The 12,479-nt window shown below is 44.5% G+C and overlaps 1 protein-coding gene across 2 annotated transcripts in view; it reads left to right on the forward strand.

Annotated features, from left to right (window-relative positions):
• Positions 1–9,463: 9,463 nt before the first annotated feature.
• The window catches only part of axdnd1 (axonemal dynein light chain domain containing 1), a 115,652-nt gene continuing 112,636 nt past the window's right edge, over positions 9,464–12,479 (forward strand). The window contains exons 1-2 of one of the 2 annotated variants that reach the window (XM_067990517.1): positions 9,464–9,720; positions 12,030–12,176. In XM_067990517.1, the coding sequence (XP_067846618.1) occupies positions 12,062–12,176 (115 nt within the window). In that variant the 5' untranslated portion in view covers positions 9,464–9,720; positions 12,030–12,061. Of the gene's footprint in view, positions 9,721–9,951; positions 10,017–12,029; positions 12,177–12,479 lie in introns of those variants that run through there. The other variant, XM_067990516.1, reaches the window with a different exon arrangement.

Here is a 12,479-nt window from a genome sequence, read left to right on the forward strand (position 1 = left end):
AGGAAGCACCTGAAACTCGAAGGAAAATTAGAACCTGCTGAAATGGATGGGTAGTAATATAGTGTATGGAGAATGCTTCCATTCAAACAATGAAGACTACCCTACCTAGGTAAGTAATCTATCTTTTAACGGGTAACAGATTATAAAATAAGATTGGTCATCCTACTGATGAGATCTTCTATTTGCCATATATGCTTCAAAAAGCCACTTTACACAGCATGTAAAGCTGGATCATCTCAATACCCATACTAAACAGTATTGCATGGATCTATCAACTGAAGATAACCAGAAATTTAGCAATTCTGCTTTGAGAAGTAGGTGCACCGCTCTGTCCAGACAATCAAACTTGTTATGTGAAGGATATGGAAGTCAAAGTTCAAATTATTAAGGAGAGAAAATCTTCTTCAATCTTCAAATGGATGCTGTTTTTTTTCTACCTTTTTTATTCTAGATTTTTCTGCTTAGATTATTTTTGGAGGTGGATCCCAACTTCTTATACCTTCAGGAGTATTTAGGTTTGGTAATATGCCTAGAAAAATGAAAAGAAAACTCTGGTGTCAATTATTTTTAAGCTATTGAAATTATCCGTATGCTTCCACGGGATCTGTCGTCCTTAATAAACAGAACCACATGGGGCCTTGTTTTAGTTTTAAACTGTTAAGCAAATTTATTAAACAAGGAATCAAATATATATATGAGTCGTTCTTCCATTCTATTGCACACTAGGAGTCAAGATCAAGTGTAGTAATCTAGTGAAGCGGGGTTAGAGGTTGGAATAATTGGACCAGTGTGCACAGATATAATGTCCCCATTTTGAAGTCTAAATTCTGTCCTTTTTTATTATATTACCACTATAAAATTTTTATATCCATATTTGAGTACCTATCAGGTTGTCATTACACCCTCCTGCTTATTATGGTCTGCAGTTTACATTATAAATTCCTATGTTCACATTTTATAATGGACAAAGACAGGAAGTGTGTGCAGATGTAAGTTTTTAACCAAGGTATTTACGATATATAAAATTTCTATCTCAAAAGGAATAGAAAAGTTTGCTAATCTATATGCTAACCTGTTTCTCGATCCACAACTGTTATACACCTATCTCCTGAGAAGCTGTGCGAGCTAGATGAAATCTACCTGCCTTTCTGTGGAGTTCAATCAACTCCACCTGTTGCCCAGGCCTGTTAAAAATTCATAGCCTGTTATTTTTTCAATGAAACTGGCAGTTATCATATTTAGTTCAGTTATGATCATGGAGTCTGTATACATTTGAAAAGTGTGTTAGATCCATTCTTAAGCCAGAGAGCAGATCATGATGAACTTTCTAACATATGTAATTATGCAGGCTGAAGCTGTGAAAGTGTCTTTTTGAACTCTTACTGTACCCAATTTAAAGGGACAACAACCAGATCAAATCAAGACACAACTGCTTCATATCTGTCACAAGATAATAGGAGTTTATGCAGCATCAAAACTCCTATAATCCTTCTCACAAATATTGTGAATAGTTGTGCTGTTTCTAGTTTTCTTTTGTGTGATGTCCATGCAAGAGTTTTAAAAAAAAATGTTTATACACTTGTAAAAATTGAACACTTTTAATAAAAAATAGAATCCTCTACTTAGGAGTAATGTCAACAAAGGACAACTCTTTCCACCGAATTGGGTCATATGCATTTTATTGCACTGAGGGTAGCAAGGGCACAGAATGTACTCTGGGTGGGGGACTTCAATGTCCATCACCGAGTGGCTCGGTAGCAACACTACTGCCCAAGCTGGCCAAGTCCTGAAGGACACAGCTACTAGACTGGGCCTGCGGCAGGTGGTGAGCGAACCAACACGAGGGGAAAACTTACTTGACCTCGTCCTCACCAATCTACCTGTTGCAGATGCATCTGTCCGTGACAGTAGTGGTAGGAGTGACCACCGTATAGTCCTTGTGGAGACCAAGTCCTGTCTTCGCACTGAGGATACCATCCAACGTGTTGTGTGGTACTATTACTGTGCTAAATGGGATAGAGTCAGAACAGATCGAGCAGCTCAAAACTGGGCAGCCATGAGATGCTGTGGGCCATCAGCAGCAGCAGAATTGTATTCCAGCACAATCTGTACCCTCATGGCCCAGCATATTCCTCACTCGACCATTACCAACAAACCAGGGGATTGACCCTGGTTCAATGAGGAGTGTAAAAGAGCATGCCAGGAGCAGCACCAGGCGTACCTAAAAATGAGGTGTCAACCTGGCGAAGCTACAACTCGGGACTACGTGCGTGCTATAGACAGAGCTAAGCAATTCCACAACCAACGGATCATATCAAAGCTCTGCAGTCCTGCTACATCCAGTCGCGAATGGTGGTGGACAAATAAACAACTAACGGGAGGAGGAGGCTCTCTAAACATCCCCATCTCAATGATGGCGGAGTCCAGCACGTGAGTGCAAAAGACAAGGCTGAAGCATTTGCAACCATCTTCAGCCAGAAGGGCCGAGTGGATGATCCATCTCGGCCTCCTCCCGATATCCCCACCATCACAGAAGCCAGTCTTCAGCCAATTCGATTCACTCCATGTGATATCAAGAAACGGCTGAGTGCATTGGATACAGCAAAGGCTATGGGCCCTGACAACATCCTGGCTGTAGTGCTGAAGAATTGTGCTCCAGAACTAGCCGCGCCTCTAGCCAAGCTGTTCCAGTACAGCTACAACACTGGCATCTACCCGACAATGTGGAAAATTGCCCAGGTATGTCCTGTCCACAAAAAGCAGGACAAATCCAGTCCGGCCAATTACCGCCCCATCAGTCTACTCTCAATCATCAGCAAAGTGATGGAAGGTGTCATCGACAGTGCTATCAAGCGGCACTTACTTACCAATAACCTGCTCACCGATGCTCAGTGTGGGTTCCGCCAGGACCACTCGGCTCCAGACCTCATTATAGCCTTGGTCCAAACATGGACAAAAGAGCTGAATTCCAGAGGTGAGGTGAGGTGAGAGTGACTGCCCTTGACATCAAGGCAGCATTTGACCAAGTGTGGTACCAAGGAGCCCTAGTAAAATTGAAGTCAATGGGAATCGGGGAAAACTCTCCCGGTGACTGGAGTCATACCTAGCACAAAGGCAGATGGTAGTGGTTGTTGGAGGCCAATCATCTCAGCCCCAGGACATTGCTGCAGGAGTTCTGCAAGGCAGTGTCCTCGGCCCAACCATCGTCAGCTGCTTCATCAATGACCTTCCCTCTATCATAAGGTCAGAAATGGTGATGATTGCACAGTGTTCAGTTCCATTCACAGCCCCTCAACTAATGGACAACATCCAGGCTTGGGCTCATAAGTGGCAAGTAACGTTCGCGCCAGGCAATGACCATCTCCAACAAGAGAGAGTCTAACCACCTCCCCTTGACATTCAATGACATTACCATTGCCGAATCCCCCACCATCAACATCCTGGGGGTCACCATTGACCAGAAACTTAACTGGACCTGCCACATAAATACCGTGGCTTCAAGAGTAGGTCAGAGGCTGGGTATTCTGCAGTGAGTGACTCACCTCCTGACTCCCGAAAGCCTTTCCACCATCTACAAGGCACAAGTCAGGAGTGTGATGGAATACTCTCCACGTGCCTGGATGAGTGCAGCTCCAACAACACTCAAGAAGCTCAACACCATCCAGGATAAAGCAGCCTGCTTGATTGGCACCCCATCCACCACCCTAAACATTCACTCCTTTCACCACCGGCCCACAGTGGCTGTAATGTGTACTATCCACAGGATGCACTGCAGCAACTCGCCAAGGCTTCTTCGACAGCACCTCCCAAACCCGCGACCTCTACTGCCTAGAAGGACAAGAGCAGCAGGTACATGGGAACAACACCACCTGCACATTCCCCTCCAAGTCACACACCATCCCGACTTGGAAATATATCGCCATTCCTTCATCGTCGCTGCGTCAAAATCCTGGAACTCCCTAACAGCACTGTGGGAGAATGTTCACCACATGGACTGCAGCGGTTCAAGAAGGCGGCTCACCACCACCTTCTCAAGGGCAATTAGGGATGGGCAATAAATGCTGGCCTTGCCAGCGACGCCCACATCCCATGAACGAATAAAAAATAAAATCTCACTATCAAAAAACAATGAATCTGTCCTTAACAGTAGCAAGCTGGTTAACAGGTAAAACTTGCATTTATATCATTTTATTAACAACCTGATGTTTTATCCATATTGTCCTGAATCCTTTACTTCCTACTTTAGCCTCAGGACCAAGTTTGTTATTCACTACTACAAATATCCACTCATTTTAATTTTATATTACTGGTAATTCCCTCTTCACAACCACTCCAATTTGCCAGAGTTTCCCTCTGAACCTCAACACTCCAATCTCTATTTCTATTTCTTTTCCACCATACCTACATTTTCTGGCCTCCTCTTGACTGCTTGCTCCCCTCAAGCTTGCCATACACTCTTCAGTTTATGACAATAACTCAGTAACATTCTCACCGGTGAGTCAGAAGGTTGTGGATTCATGGCACTCTTCAAAGAGGAACAAAGGGTTCTCCTGGTATCTTAATCAACGGAAGAATAATTCGAGAGGGTAGAAATGCTCAGGGATTGAGAGGGAGGGAATATAGTCATGGAGGATGAAGGTATGGCAGATATATAAAAATAATTTGTCAGTATTTATAAATGATGGAAGTTAGAAAGTTGTACTAGAGGAGGATGTGGGAAAGTTGTTCACAATAACCGTAGAAAAGGAATAGATTCTGAAAAATTGTAACTCGATGGATAAGTGAGAGTCCTGATGCCCGTGCACCTAGGCTGTTTGAAGAAAGTCAGAAGAAAGCAATCCACTTTAGATATGCAAATTATACCAGAGATTTGGTGAATAGCCAATGTAACACACCTATTCAAGGGTGCAGATAGTTAAAACAATGAAGGCCAATTAATTTGGGGTTTTGTAAATATAAGTACAGAGTAAAGAGGTTATGATATGTTTGTACAAGGCAATGATTAATTACGGTGTGTAGTTTTAGGTACCCTATATTGGAAAGATATTTTAAGCCATAGAGAGTATACATTGTAGATTCACTAAGATGATGCCAGGGATAGGAAACTATAGTTACGTGGAGAGACATGCGATACTGGGACTATTTCCACGAGAACAGAGAAAGCTAAAAGAAGATTTAGTAGGCTGTTAAAATTACGAAGTGTTTTGAGAGGGTGAATAGTGAAAGACTATTTCTTCTAGTTGGGGGTCAGTGACGAGGGGTCATCTATTTAAAATCATTACCAAGAGAATGAAGATTATTTTCTTTTATGCACAGTTGTTGGAGCATGGAATAATTTGTCACCTTGCAGTTTCCTCCGATCTCCCCTTTGAACACACATTTGGAAGTAAATGAGTCCCACCTCCAGTTGCGTGGTTCCCTCCCCAACCAACATCAACTACCACCCCTGGCCCTATGCCACTGACATTAGAGATTCCCTTTCTATAGATACCATCACTTTCCTCTTCAAAACTGCTGTTGTTGTCCCCATTCAAAAACTCACTTTTGACCCATTTGTCCCCTCTAATTATTGCACCAGTTCTGACCCCATTTTCATCTCTAAAGTCAAGAAGCATGTCATCACCACCCAGCTTTGTGCCCATCTTTCCATAAACTTCCTGTTCAAATCTCTTCAGTCTGGCTTCCACCAATGTCACAGCTCTGACACTACCCTGACCAAAGCCATGATTGACTTCCTCTGTGTCTGTGACCATAGTGTGCTGTCCCTTCTTGTCCTCTTTGATCAGCAAAGGTTAATTATGCTCCTCCACCACTGTCTTCTTCGTTGTCTACTTCAGTGTGACTACCGTTGCATGGGTCAACTCCTGCATCCGGTGCAGCCAGTTATCACTAGCAATGGCTTCTCTGGCCGTGCCCACACTGTTCATCAGGATCTATCTGTCCTCGGCTTCCTCCTTTTCCTGATCTATGTGCTGTCCCTCGGTGACATCATTGATAGCTTCAATGTCTATGCTGACACAACACAGCTCTATTTCTCCACCACTTTTTTTGACTCCCATGATCATTTCCATCCTGTCTCACTGCCTGTTTGTAGCTCATCAGAGATTTGATTTCAATTTCCTTTAGCTGAACATCAGGAGGACTGAAGCCATTGTTGTTGAAGCCGACCAAAAAGTCCACTCCTTTGATACTGATTCCATCCCTCTTCCTGGCTTCTCAATCAAACATTAAATTTAAAATCCTCATTCTTGTCTTCCATTCCCTCCATGGCTTCTGTTCATTCTATGTCTGAAATCTTCTTCAGGCTTATATTTCCTCTTGTACCCTTTGGTCTTCTCTGGTGTTCTCCCTTTGCCACAGTATTGGTGGCAGAACTTTCAGCTGTCTAGGTCTGCTCTGTGGAATTCCACCCCTAAATGCCTCCACTTATCTGACCTCGAAAAACGTTCTCATCTTCATTCACCTCTCCTAAACACACTCCCTGGATCAGTGCTCCATTCCTTTTGCTACTAAGTGCCTTGGGACATTTTCTATGTTAAAAATGCCATATAAATTAAGTTGTTTGTTTTTTTAAAATTGTTCATGGGATGTGGGCGTCGCTGGCAAGGCCAGCATTTATTGCCCATCCCTAATTGCCTTTGAGAAGGTGGTGGTGGTGAGCCGCCTTCTTGAACCGCTGCAGTCTGTGTGGTGAAGGTTCTCCCACGGTGCTGTTAGGAAGGGAGTTCCAGGATTTTGACCCAGCGACGATGAAGGAACGGCGATATATTTCCAAGTCGGGATGGTGTGTGACTTGGAGGGGAACGTGCAGGTGGTGTTGTTCCCATGTACCTGCTGCTCTTGTCCTTCAAGGTGGTAGAGGTCGCGGGTTTGGGAGGTGCTGTCGAAGAAGCCTTGGCGAGTTGCTGCTGTGCATCCTGTGGATGGTACACACTGCAGCCACGATGTGCCGGTGGTGAAGGGAGCGAATGTTTAGGGTGGTGAATGGGGTGCCAATCAAGTGGGTTGCGTTGTCCTGCATGGTGTTCAGCTTCTTGAGTGTTGGTGGAGCTGCACTCATCCAAGCAAATGAAGAGTATTCCATCACATTCCTGACTTGTGCCTTGTAGATGGTGGAAAGGCTTTGGGGAGTCAGGAGGTGAGTCACTTGCCGCAGAATACCCAGCCTCTGATCTGCTCTTGTAGCCACAGTATTTATGTGGCTGGTCCAGTTCAGTTTCTGGTCAATGGTGACCCCCAGGATGTTGATGGTGGGGGATTCGGCGATGGTAATGCCGTTGAATGTAAAGGGGAGGTGGTTAGACCCTCTCCTGTTGGAGATGGCCATTGCCTGGCACTTGTCTGGCGCGAATGTTACTTGCCACTTATCAGCCCAAGACTGGATGTTGTCCAGGTCTTGCTGCATGATGGCTCGGACTGCTTCATTATTTGAGGGATTGCGAATGGAACTGAACATTGTGCAATCATCAGCGAACGTCCCCATTTCTGACTTTATGATGGAGGGAAGGTCATTGATGAAGCAGCTGAAGATGTTTGGGCCTTGGACACAGCCCTGAGGAACTCCTGCAGCAATGCCCTGGGGCTGAGATGATTGGCCTCCAACAACCACTACCATCTTCCTTTGTGCGACGTATGACTCCAGCCACTGGAGAGTTTTCCCCCTGATTCCCATTGACTTCAATTTTACTCGGGCTCCTTGGTGCCACACTCGGTCAAATGCTGCCTTGATATCAATGTCAGTCACTCTCACCTCACCTCTGGAATTCAGCTCTTTTGTCCATGTTTGGACCAAGGCTGTAATGAGGTCTGGAGCCGAGTGGTCCTGGCGGAACCCAATCTGAGCATCAGTGAGCAAGTTATTGGTGAGTAAGTGCCGCTTGATAGCACTGTCGATGACACCTTCCATCACTTTGCTGATGATTGAGAGTAGACTGATGGGGTGGTAATTGGTAATTTTGATGTCATTTGTAAGATTTAGACTATCCTTGCAGTTGTCTTTGCCATTACCCTCTAGTTTCCTTCCTCTCTCCTCCCACCATCTCCAAGCTCCTGTCTTCCATACTCTCTCGAACCCCTACTCACCCAACTCCTGACCATTCAATTACTCTTCATCACCCAAGTGCTTCTCATTGTTAATCACTGTTGCTCTCCCTTGCAAAAAGCCACCACCCTCTCAAAAAGACCATCTTGGACCTATGTGTCTATAACCAACTACCACACTTGCTTGAACTTGCTTCCTTCCCCAAGTCCTCAAATGTGTCACCACCTTCCATAACTGTGCCTACCTCTCCCAAAACTCCATTTTAATGCTTTCAGTTTGGCTTCTGCTGCTTTCACAGTACCAAGACTACCCTGGTTAAAGTCACAAATGACATCTGTGACCAGTGTATTATCCCTCTTTTTTTTGCGCTCTCCTGTTGTCTAGCTCTTGTAGGATTCGCTTTGTAGTTTCATTCCTACCTATTCCAATATGGTCAACACATCTCCAGCAATAACATCTCCACCCCTTCCCTCCTACAGTAACCTTTGGAGCTCTCCAGGAATTTATTCTTGGTCCCTTCCTCTTCTGGATGCAATTTGGTTGGGGGTGGGGTGCAGTTCATCACTCCACTCCATTCAAACACGAGTACCCCGTTGGCTATCAACCCGCTATTCAGAGACCAGAATGCCTATCTCGGATTGGTGGGACTGTCTGGGATGAGGCTTGAACCCATAACCTTCTGCCTCCAAGACTGAAATGCTACCTTTGAGTTAAGGCTCATTCCCAAGGCAAGACGATCTTGCTGTTCTATTTTGTGCTTTCACCCCCCCCCCCCAGCTCACTCTTTACTGACCTCCCTTTTAATATATTTTGTATATTCTTATTCCTTTCAGTGGACCACTTCACTTTTCTCCCTTTAGGAATTGTAGAGATTGTTCACCTTCCTTATTCCGCTTTTCAAGAATTTGTTAATTTGATAAGTTTACAGTTGTTCCTTAATAAGTATTTATCTTGTACTATTAGTATAATGTCCTCTCTTGCTGCTGTTGAACAACTACTCGCAATTAATTTGCTTGGAGATCAGCAGAGAGACGGCTGGAGAAAAAACTAGAGAAGCATTAATGCAAAAGTCCCTGTTGGGGTACTATACTAGGTTCGGTGTCCTTAGGCTAGGGCGAAGTAAAATCAGCCATTGTTCCTGGTCGTGGCCACTGTCCAGTGCCGGCTATGGGCAGTGCATGTCTGTGGACCTTCAGTGAGGACAGCAGTGGGATCAGCTGTGATGCTCCCTGCTCTCCAATATTCTGCGGCTACTTGCTGCCGAGATTCAGTCAGGAATAATCATTACTGGGCGAGGTAGCAGACGGTGACCAGCGGCTGTCGAATATCAACACCTTCTGCCGAGGAAGGGAGAAAGCTGCCAAAACAAAGTTGGGCTTCAATGAAAGGCAGTGCGGAGCCGCAGCACCGTAACCACGGCAACAGCAAGCTGGGCTCAGCCAGGAGCGGAGGCCGCGTTCCTTATCGCATCCTGTTGGCTGCAAACCGCCTCAGGCTCTCTGTTAAATACGAGGAAATGGTACATTTTTAAAAAATTAAATAAATGTTCCCGATTACTTTAAATTACCTTCACACTCCGCTTATTTACTGGTAAACTCCGTCAAGGACTGGAGGCCAAACACTGGCCCTGTCAGTGCGAGAAGTGGTTGTGATTTCTGCGACTAAACCATTACACAGAGGTAAGGTTAGTTTTGCCAAAGCCCAGGCTGTTACTTTTAAATGTAATTCGAACTGACGGAACTTAAAAATGCATATAATTTCTTTTAAAAATTGGTAAATTGTTTGGTTGCTGTTTAGTTGTTGCCGTGGCAACAAGGCGATTCTTTTCTCTTCCCCCCCCCCCCGCCCCCGCGCGCAGTGCCTGACAACGACATAGCGTTCCCGGAGAGCCGCTGTCCTTAGCAACGGGCAGAGTGCGGCCCGGGGACAGGCGACTAAACCTGTGCTGGCTCAGTGCGCGGACTCTGCAGTTACTGTAAGTGTTACCCAGGTCGGTGGTACCAACTAATAGTCCATTCGCCAGTCACTTTGTTGTATCCCAGTTGCTGTTGTTTGCATACAAGATAAAAACTAAAGATTTGGATGTTGGGTTGATTGGTGCTGGCTTTTGTACCATCAAGAAATGTGATATCTGTCTACTGCCCCACGCCCACCCCCATTAGGAATATTTGAAATGGGAGCAGGAGTAGGCCATCCGGCCCCTCGCGCCTGCTCCGCCATTCAACAAGATCATAGCTGATCTTCTACCTCAACGCCATTTTCCTGCACTATCCCCGTGTCCCTTGATGCCTTTAATACATAGAAATCTATCGATCTCTGTTTTGAATGTACTCAATGACTGAGCCTCCACAGCCGTCTGGGGTAGAGAATTCCAAAGATTCACCATCCTCTGAGTGAAGAAATTTCTCCTCATCTCAGTCTAAAATGGCCTACCACTTATTCTGAGACTGTGACCCTGGTTCTAGACTCCCCGACCAGGGGAAACATCCTCCCTGCATCTACCCTGTCGAGCCCTGTAAGAATTTTGTATGTTTCAATCAGATCACCTCTCATTCTTCTAAATTCTAGAGAATACAACCCTAGTTTACTCAATCTCTCCTCATAGTGACAATCCCGCCATCCCAGGAATCAGTCTGGTGAACCTTCGTTGCACTCCCTCTATGGCAAGTATATCCTTTCTTAGATGAGGAGACCAAAATTGTACACAATACTCCAGGTGCGGTCTCACCAAGGCCCTATATAATTGAAGTAAGACATCTTTACTCCTGTACTCAAATCCTCTTGTAGTAAAGGCCAACATACCATTTGCCTTCCTAATAGCTTGCTGCACCTGCATGTTAGCTTTCAGGTGACTCATGTACAAGGACACCCAGGTCCCTTTGAACATCAACATTTCCCAGTCTCTCACTATTTTAAAAATACTCTGCATTTCTATTTTTCCTACCAAAGTGGATAACTTCACATTTTTCCACATTATATTCCATCTGCCATGTTCTTGCCCACTCTTTGCATCCTCCTCACAACTCACATTACATTTCACTAGTATTTTCATATAATCGTATAGGTAAAAAGAAAAACCGTAAAGGTGGGAAATTGGAAAGAAAAATAGAAAATGCTAGCAATGCAACCCCCCCCCCCCCCCGGAAAAGATGCCTTGGCTGTTCTGTTTTAGACCCTTTTAATGAACCAGGTTTTATGAGGGCACTAATGAGATTTTATAGAAAATACCACAAATTGGGAAATTTGTGCTGGTTTATTTTTTTAAAAACAACAGCAGCAGGGTTAACCAAAAGCTTGATCAAAAAATGGGTCAGAAATTTTTAAAGATAGAGAGCGAAGGGGTAAGGTAGAAAGGTTTATGGAAGGCGTACGAGAGTGTAGGACTGGGGTGGTTGAAGGCTATGTTTTGTTAGGTCAAAGAGCAGAGAAGTCCACAATAGGCCTGAGTAAGAAGAACGGCGTGTTTGGGGATAGGGATATAGGACCAGAGGAAATTGAAGAGATAAAGTGGGCCAACGCCTTGGATGGATTTAAAGACAAGGATGAGGATTTTAAATTTCATGTTGATGGACTGGGTGCCAATGTCGGTCAGAGAGGACATGGGTGATTGGTCAGCGGGACTTAATGTAGGATAGAATATGTGCAGCAGAGTTTTAGACAGGTTGGAGTTTACGGAAGATGTTGGATAATGTGGCGATGGAAGTAAGGGTTGTTTGTGATAGAAAGTAGATGGGTTTGAAATTCAGCTCAGACCATTCCTAAATCTGAATACTGAGGCCTTTTACTATCAGCAACTTGTATACGGATTAGTAAGTGTTGATTTTAAACTTCATATGTGGATCACGAGGCTGCATAGTCTGCACTCAAGTGGCCAACAAAGACAAAAAGCTTGGATAAACCTACGTAATTATTGGCATTTTGAGTATCTACTCTGTGTGCAGAAGAATAGTTGGTATTGGTCTGATTGTAAAGCTAATTTTACTTGTAGATTCCGTTAGAAATACTGGAAAGCTGTTGGAAATGTGTGCTGATGTTACTGAAGTGACATTTCCGGTTCCTCCTGTCGTGCCAAAACCCGACGAGGCTAGCAGAAAGCCAACTTCAATTGTGTGCAAATATTTGGAGGAGCAACCAGGTAAGCAAAGAAAGAACTTGCATTTATTTAGCTCCTTTTACATCCTCAGAATGTTCCAAAGCGCTTCACAGCGAATAAATTACTTTTGATGTGCAATCACTGTTGTTTTTGTAGGCAAATGTGGCAGTTAGTTTTGTACGTGGCAAACCCCACAAACAGCATTGAGATGAATGGCCAGTTAATTTGTTTTGGTTGTACTGTTTGAGGGAAGACTCCCTGCTGTTCTTTGAAAAAGTGTCATGGCCTTGGTTTAATGCCTCATATCAACTACCTCCAACAATGTAGCACTCTCTCAGTCCTGCA

The sequence above is a fragment of the Heptranchias perlo genome, chromosome 9 (assembly GCF_035084215.1).
Source record: "Heptranchias perlo isolate sHepPer1 chromosome 9, sHepPer1.hap1, whole genome shotgun sequence".
Classification (NCBI taxonomy): domain Eukaryota; kingdom Metazoa; phylum Chordata; class Chondrichthyes; order Hexanchiformes; family Hexanchidae; genus Heptranchias; species Heptranchias perlo.